A 16,641-nucleotide genomic window follows, 5' to 3' on the forward strand; every position below is an offset into this window, starting at 1 on the left:
GTCTCTCTGTCTGTCTCTCTCTCTCTCTCTCTCTCTCTCTCTCTCTCTCTTTCTCTTTCTCTGTCTCTCAGTGGTACTGGGGATTGAACCCAGGTCCCCACACATACTACTGAACTACACATTCAGCCTTTTTAATTTTATTTTGAGATAGAATATTGCTAAATTGACCAATCAAGTCTCAAAATTGAGCTCCTCCTGTTTCAGCCTTCCAGATAGCTGGGATTATAGGAGTGCCTCACTGTGCTGGTCTCCGAGTTCAAGCAGATATCCTGATTCTTGGGAGACTCCCTTCTATAAAGCAATTCAAAAACCAAGCTCCATCATGGGACTGTACACTGCCCTAGATGTTGATGTGTGTACCCAGCCTGCAGAAGGGGTCGATTTGGAGGAGGACACCCTCTCTCTTAAATGATGCACATCTCAGATTTCAGGAGGCTAGAGTGTCATGGGTGTACCACACAGTCTGTGCTCAGGGAAGAGAGGTAACACAAAAGCAGCCATGCTAATGTTTAGCAGAAACAGAATGCATATCTACTTAGGACCATTTTGATACATGAACAGAATGGGAATGTGTGAATGGTGTCTTTATAGAGCTGAAAAAATATGGTGGCTATGCAACTGTCAACAACTAGGATGATACTACATTTCTATGTGGATATTCAATTTTAAATTTTGATTTGGAGTAGGAAACTATAAATATGCATATCAAGCAAGAGGTTTTACAGAGATAAATCTTAGCCCCAGTTTCCACTTAAAATAACTTTTTTAGCTTTTAAAACATTAGTTGAGTCAAAGAAAAAGATTAAGCACTAGTTATATACCAATAAGACAAATATCCAAAATTGATATAAAGGTCCAAAGATGGGAGCATTACATTTATATCAGTTATGTCCTTGTGATAGTCCATTCTTAGAAGAGGAGGAAAGAAAACCTCAAGGGGGAAAATGACATAATAGGTTTACCAAGCATCTTTTCTATGCCCAGCACTGGAAATTATTTTTGAAAAGAACAGAAAAATGGCTCTCTTAGCTTTGAGTTGTTCAGAATCTCACTTAAGAGACACATAAAATATAGGGGAAAGTATAAAACTGGTTATAATTAAAAACTAAAAAACATGTTTTAGGCCTAACATCCTTTAGCTTTTAATAGTATGCACATTCACCTGTTGGAATTAAGCATGATGTTATTTCTTCTTGAAGATATTCATTATTTCTACAAACACTTATATGTGCTTACTGTGTTCCAATAAGGTTACTGATCCCCAGGATCTAACATCTAATATTGATGGTGATAGATGAAAGGTATAGATATTTGATGTGTGTATCCAGTTCAAAATTACAAGGGCTTTGAAAAATATTGTGCAGAACACCTAGGAGTAGAGAATTGTTTGTGTCAATGGGAGATTTGGAGTTAATCAAGGATAAACTTCCTCATTAACAGATTGAAAACAAACAAAATGAAGCTCTGAAAGTGAGGTTCAAACAGTCAATTGATGAGCTAAGAGATGGTTTCTCCATCTCCAATCTCAGCCAGATACATGGAAAGGACATAAATCGAAGGATTTGCATTGGAAATGAGATGAAATTAGACATAAGAAATTTATCAAAATCTTCCATGGGTGTTGAACTTGTCAGTGTCAAAGAGTAAGAATAACCTGGTACAGGAAGAAAGATTATGCTGGGCTTCAGAAATTTTGATTCTATGCCTAGCTATGACCACATAGAGTACACTATAGTCAGAAAGGCTGACACATTAAAAACAATGTGTGTGTGCTGATAAAAGCAAAGAAATTTGTTTAATATATTATGGTATTTGTTTAATACATCTAGGTAGTTGTTTAATACATTATGATATTTCAATAGCACCATTATGGATTGGATTCTTGATTGTGACAGAAGGGTGTCTTTAGCCTCATCTTGCAGATGAGCAAAGTGGGTGCCAAAAGTCACATAGCAAGTGAAGGGAGTAACAGTGGTAGAACTTCTACATGCTCCGTGTAGTGCCCCCTGTTGACACCATGTGTATAACAAGCTTGGGACAGGAATGGTTAACTGAGAGTATCATTTGATTATATTGCAGATGCATTGTGAGAGGTTTCTATGCATCCTGAGAATAATTGGAACCACACTTTTTGGAGTCTCTCTCCTCCTTGGAATCACAGCTGCTTATATTGTTGGCTATCAATTTATCCAAACGGATAACTACTATTTCTCTTTTGGACTGTATGGTGCCTTTTTAGCATCACACCTCATCATCCAAAGCCTATTTGCCTTTTTGGAGCACCGAAAAATGAAAAAATCCCTCGAAACCCCCATTAAATTGAACAAAACTGTTGCTCTTTGCATCGCTGCCTATCAAGAAGATCCAGACTACTTAAGGAAATGTTTGCAATCTGTGAAGAGGCTAACCTACCCTGGGATTAAAGTCGTCATGGTCATCGATGGGAACTCGGACGATGACCTTTACATGATGGACATCTTCAGTGAAGTCATGGGCAGGGACAAATCAGCTACCTACATCTGGAAGAACAACTTCCACGAAAAGGGACCTGGTGAGACAGACGAGTCACATAAAGAAAGCTCTCAGCATGTAACCCAATTGGTCCTGGCCAACAAAAGTGTTTGCATCATGCAAAAATGGGGTGGAAAAAGAGAAGTCATGTACACGGCCTTCAGAGCCCTGGGTCGAAGTGTGGATTATGTACAGGTAAGTCCCAGATTCCTGCCAGGGCAAACATACATTGAAATAAAGCAGCTTTTGTGTCTCTCCAGTCATATGCTATAGCCCATCCTTGTCCTGAACACAGTACTTCTTTCAGTTCATTTGAAAACAGTACGACTGTTGAAAGCACATTTTGAAAGACAGAAAAAAAAAATCTTGTAAAACTGTTAAGACTATGAAAATGCTTAACTTGGGGGTCATGTTCTTGGTTAGAAATCAAGATTATTTGGACAGGAGACCCTTCCTTCCCTTCCTGTGCCACCTTTCCTTCTCTGTCTCCTACGTTCTGCCAAGTCAAATCCAACATCATTTTCCACACCCTTAAAAGTCTCCAACTCTAGTAAGAAAATAGTGTCGACCTAAGCGAGGGGTCTTGACAGAATCTGCACACTGAGGGAAGTCTATATTATGTTTTCGACACAGATTGGGAAAAATGGGAGTGGAGAGGATGATTTTGATTAAAAAGAACAGGGCATTCAAAATTGAGCTAGAAAGACAAGGAAAACAAAAACAAGTTAAAAAAAAAAAAAAACTTAGAGCAAAATCGAAGTAATGTTTATTTCACTCCCCAAACAGCATTACCTCACTCACTCCAACTTGACCTTTGAAAGCATCTGTGATGATGTTTGCTTGCATGAAAATTAGGCAGACTGTGTCTCTCAGTAATTGGCTAACAGCTCTCTATGGGGTTTCTCTTGTCCCAGTTCTCACTGAGGTTTCTTCTTTGGAACATTAGGAAGATCCCTGCGAATTTTCTCATTTTAATTTTCTGTAAATTCTTTAATTGGATTTTGGACATGAGATATCAAGAAGGAAGAAATATCACTGGTATAAGAAAGCTACTGGAACACTGCCCTCTTAAAAGTAAAGTCCTAGTTTTCAGAATACCCATTTTATTTTTTAAAGGGTCTTTATTGCCAGAAGTCTTAACTGTTGGATCTCAGAGTTACGAGAAGGGAATGAGCATTGGCTTTTGAGTCAATTTGCTGAGATCATAATCACAGCTATTACTAACTGATTGACCTTGCAGACCACCTTCCTGGGCCAGGGATATAACTCAGTTGGTAGAGTGCTTGCCTTGCATGAACAAGGCCCTGGGTTCTATCCCCAGCACCACCACTACAAAAAAAAAAAAAAAAAAAAAAAAAACACCTTCCTAAGCATCAGTTTACTGGAAAGAACAAAGCCATCTTAGAAACAGTTTGAAGAAAATTTTGTCAAACAATGTATTCCAAGTGCTTAGCAAGAGTTGTTCATGATATTATTGTTAATATGATTACAACTTTTACTGTTAATATATTTATTATAGGGTCAGCCAGTCCATACTAAAAAAATTATAGTATCTGTCATTTGTCCCTTAGGATTAATTTTAGTTTATATATGAAGAATTTTGAGGTATTTCTTTGTCGATACCTATCCACATTGTAAGCTCTCCTCTGGGGAGTTGGCTGAGTTTCTCTCTTAGATTTCTCCTGATTTCCAATGGTAGAACTTTCACATTTGAGGTGGCTTCAGTTATTGCAGGACATTTAGGATCTACATATGCCACTCTAGGCCTAGATGAGAGGATGGCAGGATATTCTTAAAGGCAGGCATATGAGAGGAACTTTGAAGATATGAAGAATGATGCTCTGTGCCTAAAATGAGAAAACATCTGTTTTCATATTTTGCCTTTAATTATAGTTAAAACAACTGCTACATTTGTCAGGTATAATCAAGAAATCTTTGTGTGGGTTTTTTTCTCTTTCTTTTACCTTCCCCTCCCGAATCCCCTTCTTCCATCACTCTTGTTTTGAATTTTGTTTGTATCCAAGGATACAACTTCACACTGTGCCTGTCCAGGAAAAAAGAATAATTCAAAATATGAAAGGTTAGAATAAGCTTCCTGTTGGAGGCCTGATCAGGCTTGTGAACTGTCCTTCCTCCAGGCTGAACCCCTCCAGATAGACTTACCCCAGCAGCTGCTATGAACTAGGCCCTAGTGCCTCCTGGGACTCTCAGCCAGTCCAAGCACTCCAACACATGCTAAAATCTTTTAATGTTCTGAAGCTAATAGTTCCATCCTGCTATTCCTCTTCAAATCTCCTGATTTTGGACCATGCTTAACCTATAAAAATGGTAATTTCTTAAGGTTTAGACTACACACTGAACACTTTGATCTTCTGACTGTCCAGGCTTCCGGAACTGCAAAGGGTTAGTTATTGATCAGTTGAGAAAGATTTTGTACACAGAGACTTAAAGGAACCTAACCCTGTGTTTCTGCTAGAAGCAATTTTTTGGTAATAGCTAATCAATCTTCATGGCAACTTTAGAGAACATAACTACCATAAATAATGATAATTAACTGTGTATAATATTTGCCTGGTTCCTGTTCTCTACAGAAAGCCTAAGCAACTGAAATGTTCTGAGGGCTAGACTCCAGAATTGATAATATTTTTTTTTCTTTCTATTCTCCATGTCAGAGGAAAGGATTAACAGCATACTTAAATAGGAATGAAGAAATCTGAATTCCAGACCCAGATCTGTTCTTTATTTGCTATGGACTTGGCTCCAATTGAATCATCAAATGAGCTTGTAGAACACATGATCACTGAGATCCCTCCCAGCTTGGGATTCAATTCAGTACCATTTTATCTCCATTGACCTCTTGATTTTTTTTTTTTTTTCAGCAACATACTAGAGATCTGCTAGAGACTAAAACAAAGAGAATTATCAAAATTTCTTTTCATTTATTAGTTACTATCAGGGCTTATCACTTTGAAGCTGCCCTTTCCCCAAATCTGGATTCTTGAATATAAACTCTGATTTAAGAGCTACCATTATGGGCTTTCCTGATTTGTTTCTTTTGAATGAGAATTTCAAACATTTGAAAAAAAAAAAAAAAGGTGTTTCATGGCTCAAGACTTAAAAGAGTTGACAATATTTGGTTCCCCACTTTTCCTGGTGGCTTGTCACCTTCACTCTGCAGCTTCTGTAACTTTCACTCATGTTCAAGCTTTCTTAAAAATGGAGACTGAACGAACAACCAATAACTTTTTGTATTACTTTAATGCTTGGAAGAGATTATACGTTGACTAAAGATAGGAATTATATTATAATGACTTTTATAACTCATTCTCTAAAGGAATGCTTATATCTTTCTATTTCCATTCAAGAAAAACATAACAGAACCGCCAAACTGCTTAGATATGTGTGAATTAGAAGCTTTCTGTTGGCTGGATTTGAGATCCCATACCATAAGCCAAATTACTTTCAGAGATGAGCCTTTCATTGACATTTTTGATTATATCAGAAATTTTAAATTGTGGGCAATATTTTGTTTCTGTAAAGGTTACTTTTTGTCCTTGTTTTCTGTTTTTTTCCCATGTCCTGCATATATGTAGTCCCCCCCCCCAAAAAAAAAATTACCGGCCACATGTTACTCCTTTTCACCAGACTTTGAAGTTTTCAGGGTCTAGATTTTAAAAATAAGTTTGTTATCTACATTTATATACTTCCAAATCCAAAGATCATATTCCTGTTTGCCATGTCCAAATCAGGTGGAGCTGCTTCCCTCCACCATGTCCTTCCACCATGATGCTCTGCCTCACCTCAGTCCCAGAGTCATGGTGTTGGCTGACTGCAGACTTAGCGTCTGAAGCTTTGAGTAATGTCACACTCTTCAAGTTCAATGCTAATGAAGAGATGCAAGATACAACGCATACTTATGTAAAGTTAAGTGAGTCTAAGTATGCCATTGGCCACATGATGAGCTTTTTTAATGTAATGGAAAAAAAAAGTACCAAGACATGAATTGACGTGAACATACTTTATATACAAAGATAGGAAAAATTGTCCTCCATATGTGTAATAAGAATTGTAATGCACTCTGCTATCATGTATTTAAAAAATAAAATCAATTAAAAAAATTCACAATGGTACATTCTAGGTCAGGAATGAATCATAAATCAGCTCAAACCAGTCTCTAATTATTTTATTTCTTTTCCCTAATTAACAACCCAATTTGAGGACTTTTGCACTGTCTGCTCTAGAATTCAGCTTTTTGATATAAGTTGGTTGGATATTGGATGAGACATTGGTTTCCTCGTTCTGAGTAGATTATTGTTTATTTACCATAATTAATACAAAGATGCCTTCTCTCTGGACTATTGTCTTGAATTTGTGCCTTTGGTTTTGAATTTTCACTTCTTAGTACATGTGACCTACATTTATTGAGGATTTTTTTTTTTTTATGAGCTAGCCATTATTAAGTGGTTTACAAGCATTATCTCATTAATCAACCATCCCTACCAATTAAGGAGATGGTATGGGTAGTCATATTTTTCACCTGATAGATGGAGACTCAGGAAGATGAAGGGATGAGTACAAGTTAAGAAGCTAGTCTGAGTTTACACAGCTGGGAATTTTTATGTTGAGAACCAGATCTATTTGATTCCAAGGTCTTGTATAGTGCTTTCCTTTCCTTCCTATGGTATGTTTACTCTGGTTTACCATTAGGAGTTCAGAGAGAGTAGAACTATCTTGGGTTTCCTAGTAATTAACTATTTGTAAGGTCTTTTGGATTCATTTGTTTGTTTTTTGTTCTGATCCTTACCCCTTTTCCTTAGAGAAATTGCTAGAGATGGATGAGCAGAATCTTCTTTTATTTTGGTTAAGTTGTGTGGCAGGGACCAAGAGCAAACTGCAGACACTCTAAAAATAGATTCACCAGGTCAAAGTTAAGATGAAGGGTCAAGGTTAAGATGAAGGATCAAAATGAAGATGAAGCTCAGGTTTAAGAAAGGATTGAGCCTTATAACAGGAAAAGGGTGAAGCCAGTAGCAACAGCAGTGGTCTTGATTTGTTTTCAACCTGTTTCCTCACTGAAGGCAGTAGGAGGAATAAAGATTTTCTCTTGCTGCATTAGCTTTCAGCATCCTTTGAAGTAGAATGAGAGGTAGAGAAAGAGATCCATCAGTCAAGCTGAAAGGAAAGATATTTTTTAAAAAATGAAACATGGACACATGGCATTTTAGACAGGGGTCTTAGAATTTGAAAGGTATTGGATGGAGCAAATAGTAACATTGTAGAGAACTTTATTGGGATTGCTGTGAGGTAGATGAACTTTTAATATTAGTGAGAAAATTTGCAATGGATAGTTTCATGTTCCTTTTACTGGATTTCTCCACTGAAACATATATTTGTGGTAATGATTACCATGATTCTTTAGACTTAGATTTGCTTAAGAAGTGTAGAAATTTAAGGGTCATCACTTTATACTAATGGGAATCTACTTTCTAATTCACAAAGTTCTTTCATATGTGGAGTCTCACTAATACACTATGATGGTGGTACAGGGCTTGTCCAAGTTTATAGACATTGTAAGTTATGGGACTTAATATTTAATTTAGGTTTCTTGATTCTGTGGGCATTAAAATAGGCAAAGTCTAAATAAAACCTGCATAATAGTTTATTAGTGAGGATCAGTGGTTCATGTCTGTAATCCTACCTACTTATGAGTCTGAGGCAGAAGAATCCCAAGTTCAAGGCCAGTCTGGGCAACTTAGTGAGACCCTGTCTCAAAATAAAAAATAAAAAGGGCTGGGGTTATAGCTCAGTGGTAGAGTCCCCTTGTGTTCAATACCCAGTACAAAAAAAAAAAAAAAAAAAAGAAAGAAAGAAAAAAAGAAAAGAAAAAGTTCAATATCCTATTCTTTACTGGATTTCTCCACTGAAACATATATTTGTGGTAATGATTACCATGATTCTTTAGACTTAGGTTTGCTTTTTTTAAAATATACCTTTTTATGCAGTTACTGCCCTTGTAGCATAAGAAAATGGAGGCAATTTTAAAAAATCCTAGAATTAAAATTGGGGCTTAAAACATATTTAATCTCAACATCACTGTTAATTAGGATATTTATTTTCATGGTACTAGAGATTGAATTTTAGGTGCTCTACACTTGAGCTATATTCCCAGCTCCTTAAAAAAAAAAAAAAAAAGGGACAGTATCTCACTAAACTGCTCAGACTGACCTAAATTTGCAATTCTCTAGTCTCAGCTTTTCAGCAGCTGAGAGTAGTCTGTATGGTGGCTGTTATGTTAATGAAAGTAGATTATTATTTTGAAACCAGGGTTGGCAAACTTTGCTTATAAAACAAATAAGGCTAGAATACAATTAGGAAGAACCAGCCACTTCAGTTTTAACCAGTAAATATTCAGCTTTGCAACTGCTCCTCTCTGCTGTTGTCCTGCTGTTGAAAGCAGCCATAGAGAACATGTAAATGAGTGAGAATGGCTAGATTCCAATAAAATTTTTATGGACAGTGAAGTTTGATTTTCATATAATTTGCATGTGTCATAAAATATTCTTTTGACTTTTTTTTCTGACTGCTTAAAAATATAAAGACACTCTTAGCCACTAGGCTATATCAAAACAGGTGGCAGGCTGGACTTGACCCAGTGGCCAGCCCCTGTTTTGAAAGGGAACTAAAGGGAGGTGTTAACTCTTGGCTAGAACAGAATAACTGGAAGGGCACTGGTCATATGCTTTTTTTCACTTGATTCTGTGGATAAAACTGAGATGCCTGGTTCTTCCCAATAATTTCATTTTATCTTGTCCTTTTCCACTCCCTTTTCTCAAAGGTTGTGACTTTGCTTCATTTCCAAATCTCCTAGTAAAAAAATCTTTCAACAAATTGCAGTGATACTCTCAGTGTGGCCAAAAAGACTTTTGATTTGTTCCTGGTTTCCTGTATGCAAATCATGCCTGTCATTTTTCCTTATGTGAGGTTCAATTCTGCATGAATTGGTGTGTCTCCCACAGATTCTAGCCCAGAGCTGAACAGCCAACATTCATGAACGTGCACACTTGTTATTGGTGAGGAGGTAACTAGATATTTTGTCTTTGCGGATTTTAAGGGCCAAGGCAGTGTTCTTCACATCCTACTAAGCAAACATCACTGTGTCCCTGAATATACATGCTTTTCCAGAGTGGCAAAGACTGACTTTCCAGTTGGCATTCAGTCATCAAATAACATCCAGGAATGGAAATTCTTTAAAACTCATAACTCCTCATAGAAGAAACCCTATTCCCAGGAGACTTCTGAGAGCTTTCCCTTCTAATGCAGTTAGGTCACCAAGGGAACAGTCTCTCAGAGGACATTTGGCACTTCCCTTTTGGAAACAGGGAGGGGCACAGGCCAATTTTAATATGCAGAACCTCAGAGGTTTGGTTCAAGTGTGGTCATTTCAAAGAGGCTCTTTGCCTGCTTGCTTGGGCTCCCAAGCAGGCGGAGTTATTTGAACACTAATTCCGGATTGCTCCCTTCCTGTTGTTTTTAGACTTATTTTAGCCGTTTTGGTTTTACCTTTCCCAGCTTAAGTCAATAGAGGAGGGTGTGGCCATGAACTTGGGAGGCTGGGTTCTAAGGTGGGCTGGACTTCTGCCTTCACTTCTCTCTACCCTTATTGCAGGGCTCCTGTCTGACTTGAAGCCATGTACCAGCTGGTGACAGACAAAACACAGGAGAGGAAAACATCTCTCTCAGATCACTTTGTGTAGTTCCTGAGGCTTGGGATAGCTGGATTTAAAACCAAGTGCCAGTAAAATCCTGTTTTTCAAAATAAAAAATTAATGCCTACCTTTTTTTCTAATTTTCCTCCTTAAGATAAAGAGACTATGCTGAACCTAAATGAAATGCCAAAAAGCAATAAATAGATTCTTGTTTTAAAAGTGAGTGCTTCTAAATAACCAAACTAAAAATTTAAAAATACAGGAGTTAACCCCCAAATTGCCATACTTAAATCTATAGGTGTGATAAGTTCACTTTTTATTACTGAATGTCCCATATATTCCTTAAATCCTTAAATTCCAATAATGCACTTAAATCAATCTTTTCACCAGCATTTTTCATTAATGGAAAACTTTACACACAAAAAAAAAGCCATTAGTAAAGTTAAGAGTGGTACTTTTAAAAAATTTTGTTTTTCCTTAGCAAATAATATGAAGAATACATTCTACATTTACCTAGTATCTTCTTCAACCTTGAGTCTTTATACAGTTATACACTGATTTATTTTAAATGTTGACTTTTTATGGCAGAGTTTGGAGAACTGTTAAGATAATTACTTTTGATTATAATTATAGTCCGTGTCACTTAATGACAGGAATATAGGCTGAGAAATGCATCACTGGGTGATTTCATCTTACAGACAACATAGAATGCACTGGCACAAACAAAGGTGGCTACAAGATCATTAGAAAATCTTATAGACACATGGTAAAATGTGGTCAGTCTTTGAACAAAGTATTGTTAATGTGGCACTTGATTGTAAATAGACTAAATCTTGATTCAATTCAACTAGTATAGCTGGACCTGGTGGCAGAATAATAAAAAAATTAGCTAATATTCTATGCCAATCATGTCCTTCATTGTTTGGCTGGCTCATGTGCATTCTGATCAATTTATGTTTGTTAGGACCTTGGTGCATTCAACAGAAAAAAATACTATGTCCAATTAGTAAATATTCCAGAGATAATGTCTTAGTTTATTTTCTGTTTTCATCACAGATTATCTGGGACTAGGTGATTTATAAAGAAAAAAAATTATTTAACACACAGTTTTGGAAACTGAGAAGTCCAAGGCCATGGCAGCAGCTCTGGCAAGGGCTTGTCTACTGCATCACAATAGGATAGGAAAGCAGAAAGCCAGCTGTGAGCATGTGCAAGAGAGACGGAACACAACAAAATACGAGGGACACCCTCTTTTTCTTTTTCTTTTTTCAAAAAATTTCTTTGGTATCAACCTGCTCTCACAGTAACTAATCCAGTTCTGAAAGAGCCAGAGCTTATTGAGTGAGGATCAGCCTGGTCCTGAAAAAGCCATCGGTTTGTGAGGGCTCTGCCTCTTAGAGGTCTCACCACCTCTCAACACTGTTCTGTTAGGATTCCACTTCAACATGAGTGTTCAGGGGGACAGACAGTTTCAGATCATAGCAGATAGGAAGATGGGGACATTTTTTTTCCTAGTTCTGGTTTTCTCATATGATGTGGAGGCAGGTCTGTTCATAAATTTAGCCCACCGGGACTCTGCCACCTGACTTCCTCCTTTGCTGAGAGAAGAGCTGTGCCTTAATCTGATTGGTGAGTGTGGAAGGAGTAATGGTTTGCCCAGCTCTTCTTTCTACCCTGTGTTCTGGGATAGGGCTGCTAAAAGATACAGCATCAGTCAGACCCTTTTGAAGGGGCACACATTGTGTCTGCAGAGGAGGCAAGTCCCACTTGGACATTGTGAGAGACTGAGTCCAGTGCTGGGGGACAGGATTATGACCCTCCTTCTTCACACAGAGAAACCCTATTCTTCATGTCAGCCTCATAGCTGTATAGGTAGCAATATGGATTCTCTAATCTGCTTCATTATTCATTTAAATTTCTCACTTGATTTAGAAGTCAGGCCAGAAGGAAAATTACTATTTATAACCTTCCTCACTTTGGCCTCTGATAAAAATGACCAGTAGGGGTGCACACATTTAGAGGAATTCCAATAATCTTAACTTTAATTTTGTAGTTGGTTTGGTTTCATCATTGCTTGTTATGACTTTTATAAAGATTGTTTTTAAGAGTAACAATTGACAGTTCTAGAATAACCCATGGTGATTTATATCTGCTTTTAAACCCTGAGGCATAGAAGAACAAATAACACTCTAGAATAAAGAGGTTTTCTGAAGGTCACATGAGTTCCCTTCCCTTTGCAACAAAAGGGGGTATTTTCGAGCCCAGGTGGTATGGGCACTGAACGCTCTTGCTTTACAACCATACAATCACCTGGAGGAGACTTGCCTTCTTCTCTCAATCAGCATATTAAAATGAAATGGTGGGTGGGGGCTCCACTAAATATATCTTCTTTTAGTACAGTTGGATAATTTTATTATTATTATTATTCAAAACTGAGAGACACGTTTTTTCAATTTTTATTTGAGGCAACTGAAGAAAGACATCTAGGGTGACTAACCATCTGAGTTTCCCTGGAATGGAGTGTTATCTGGAACAGGAGACTTTTGTTGTCAAAATTTGGAATATCCCTGGCAAAGTGAGAAAAACCTGGTTAGCCTATAAATTATACCCAGCACAGTATTTTAGCTCTTCTATCTAGCAATGTCACTAATTTAAATATCGAACTTTCTGAAAAGTCAACTCTTTGCATTGTCCATGATATAACAAGAATAATAGATTCTTGTGATACTTGTTCACTGTGACAGTAAGGCTTAGGGTGTAGCACATATGCCTAATTTTGACTAAAGTGCACTCATAGTTCTTTTCTTTAACTCATTTTCTTTTTTTCTCCTTTGCAGGTGTGTGATTCAGATACTATGCTTGACCCTGCTTCCTCTGTGGAGATGGTGAAAGTTTTAGAAGAAGACCCCATGGTTGGAGGTGTTGGGGGAGATGTACAGGTGCATATAGCTTCATTTTTTTAAAAAAGACACTTTTAAGAATACTTTCTTTCATCAATCTATTGAATACATATTTATTATTCTGTGCCAGGTATTGTTCTTGGTGCTGGACCCATTAGAATGTGCCATGGGACCATTTCAATGTCTCATTTCCTATCTAAATTGAAATGATTTATTCTTTTTTTCCTTAGTCATGGGGTATCCCTTGTGTTTGTAGTAACTGATAAATTATATACAACATAGCATAAATGTGCAATGATTTCCACCATATCTCCTGGGGTCACAAGTTAATCTTCAGTGTCCTGCTAAAATCTGATATTGGAATTCACTTAGTTATAGAAGTAAAGAAATGAAAATATGGTAAAAAAGATACGTCTCTATTTAAAATCTGGCCAATGTGTGGTTGATTAAAATACAAATTTGAAAACAAAGGGAGAAAATAATTGCAATTCAAATGTGTACTAATAAGGCAAAGAAACAGCAGGTAGGTATTCCAATATAAACCATCATTTACTACCAGTATAAAAACACTTAGTGAAAGAAATATTAGTGAAGGTAAGTTTGAAATTTACAGAATGGAAAAATGAGTATGTGAAGATGTGTGAAGATTAAAACACATGGGGTTAGACTTTAACAAAGATGAGAAGTATATGGATAATTATCCTTAAAATTTAGATTTTGTGTATGCATGTTCGTAGAAATGGTGAAAACAAATTGTTTTAGGAAGAACAAAGAAATAGACAGATGATACAAAGGAAGCATGCAAAATCCAGATAAAAAATGAATAATAGTGAGACAGTGAAGAGCATTTAGATATATCACCAAGAAAAGACATAATTTTCAATAGACTTTATGTAAAGCATTATTTCAGGACTCAGATTTTATGGGGAGGTCAGAGTGAATTCTTATGTCATTGGCATTACAAGACAATGTGGAGAGCAAGGAAGGAAAACTGACAACCAGGGATTGGATCAATTAGAAATTAACCAGAACAGGAAGGAGCAGGACTTTAAAACCTTCACACTTTAGATGGTAGGAAAGAATTTATGGAGGAAGCAGTTATGGACTGAGAACGAAAGCCTAAAAAACTCAGTATTATGTCAGAACAGCTGGAACTAGTAACAGCAAAAAGAAGACAAGAATAATGAAGTTGAAGAAAATGGTCACCATAGAAGAATACACACACACACACACACACACACACACAGGTCAAATTAATCTAGCAAAACAGAAGACAAAATTAACTATGTCAAAAAGAGGAAGGAAGCCCAAGTAGGGGGATAAAACAACAAATCTCATGCTAGGTAGTCATCTCAGTATGGTTCAGGTTTTCTTGGCATTTTTAGGTAAAGCATACATTTATTTATTTATTATTTTATTTTCCTCCTTGCAGATTTTAAACAAGTATGATTCCTGGATCTCCTTCCTCAGCAGTGTGAGATACTGGATGGCCTTTAATATAGAGAGGGCCTGTCAGTCTTATTTTGGGTGTGTCCAGTGCATTAGTGGACCTTTGGGAATGTACAGAAACTCCTTGCTGCATGAGTTTGTGGAAGACTGGTACAATCAGGAATTTATGGGCAACCAGTGTAGTTTTGGCGATGACAGGCATCTAACGAACCGGGTGCTGAGTCTGGGCTATGCAACAAAATACACAGCTCGATCCAAGTGCCTTACTGAAACGCCTATAGAATATCTTAGATGGCTGAACCAGCAGACCCGTTGGAGCAAGTCCTACTTCCGGGAGTGGTTGTACAATGCCATGTGGTTCCACAAACATCACTTGTGGATGACCTACGAAGCCGTTATCACTGGATTCTTTCCTTTCTTTCTCATTGCCACAGTAATCCAGCTCTTCTACCGGGGTAAAATTTGGAACATCCTCCTCTTCTTGTTAACAGTCCAGCTCGTGGGTCTCATAAAATCATCTTTTGCCAGCTGCCTTAGAGGAAATATCGTCATGGTCTTTATGTCTCTCTACTCAGTGTTATACATGTCCAGTTTACTTCCTGCTAAGATGTTTGCAATTGCAACGATAAACAAAGCTGGGTGGGGCACATCTGGAAGGAAAACCATTGTTGTTAATTTCATAGGACTCATTCCAGTGTCGGTTTGGTTTACAATCCTCCTGGGTGGTGTGATTTTCACCATTTATAAGGAATCTAAAAAGCCATTTTCAGAATCCAAACAGACAGTCCTAATTGTTGGAACATTGCTCTATGCATGCTATTGGGTCATGCTTTTGACACTGTATGTGGTTCTCATCAATAAGTGTGGCAGGCGGAAGAAGGGACAACAGTATGACATGGTGCTCGATGTATGATCTCACATTGTTGATGTTTGCAGGCACACAAGCAGACACACACAACACCTTAGTTCCTCCAGGGGCGCTACAGTAATTGTGGCATCAGATGATGCCACCAAAGGAGACATATCACTGCTGCTGCGACTTGAACAAAGACATTTTTATGGATTATTTTGATTCTGCCAAAGTAAAATGATACATCAATAAGAAGAAATTGAAATTAATCTGTTATTTCTATGAAAATGGGATGGATTCTTTGTTTATGCACTTTTTCCTTACCGTGCATCTGCCTGACAGTGTTTGCCCTATATACCTCACTAGCCATGCTTTATGTGGGTTATCATGGAAGAAAAGGATTTTGGAAACTCAAGGAAAAGTTCTTTCAACCTATACGACCTAACTTATGGACTGTTTTGATAGCTAATTTTTTTAGGAAGGATTTCTCCTCTTTTTAACTCTACCAAATGAAATGCCAAAGGAAATGTTGAAGGCCGTTGGCTGTGCTGTATTTTGATATAACTGTACTGTGTTTTAAAATTTTGTATGCTGATTTTAAAAACAAATTTTGCATATTCTATATTTTACTTTTCTGCCAAAATACACCTGTTCTTCCTTTTTTTAATAAAAATAAATTCTGAAAAAAAATCATACTTAAAAAAAAAAAGACTTGCCCAAAATGTGAAGCTTGGTTAACTGATGTTCATGATAGAAAGAATAAAATATTTCTCTTATTCTGTACCTTTTAAAAATTGAATAGTTTGTTTCTGTGAAAAGAATTTAAAATCTTCAATATTCTAACTTTTGGTTTTCATTTATTTTAGAAAAGGCCAATATATCTGTTCCACTTTGGTAGTAAACATATACACTTATGTGTGTATCAAAAGAATTCATTGAAGAGCAAGGTCCAAGGGTAGAAAAGTGCAAGTTTTTCTTCAGGTAATAAAAAGAGAATGCTAGTCCTTGAAAGAAAACACGAGGCATTCAGCACTGGACAAACCATGAATATCAAAGAGGAATAATTCTAGCTATGTTTTCCCAAACCAAATAAAATGGAAAGTGGAAAAATTATCTGAATAATTTGGACAAATGTAATGCAGTTCTTCAGGGTCCTGTTTTATAACCTGAATGCACCAGTTCCTATCTGTACATTGAACATTTTCATCTATTTTTTGAATTGGCC

General features: G+C 37.0%; 1 protein-coding gene across 1 annotated transcript; it reads left to right on the plus strand.

Moving 5' to 3' along the window:
• Positions 1-2,079: 2,079 nt before the first annotated feature.
• On the plus strand, positions 2,080-15,515 carry Has2 (hyaluronan synthase 2). Its single transcript, XM_026406678.2, has 3 exons — positions 2,080-2,706; positions 13,055-13,156; positions 14,550-15,515. The coding sequence occupies exons 1-3, from the start codon at positions 2,080-2,082 to the stop codon at positions 15,477-15,479; spliced, it is 1,659 nt and encodes a 552-aa protein (XP_026262463.1). The 3' UTR covers positions 15,480-15,515.
• The last annotated feature ends 1,126 nt before the right edge of the window (positions 15,516-16,641 follow it).

This window comes from Urocitellus parryii, chromosome 7, assembly GCF_045843805.1.
Source record: "Urocitellus parryii isolate mUroPar1 chromosome 7, mUroPar1.hap1, whole genome shotgun sequence".
Classification (NCBI taxonomy): domain Eukaryota; kingdom Metazoa; phylum Chordata; class Mammalia; order Rodentia; family Sciuridae; genus Urocitellus; species Urocitellus parryii.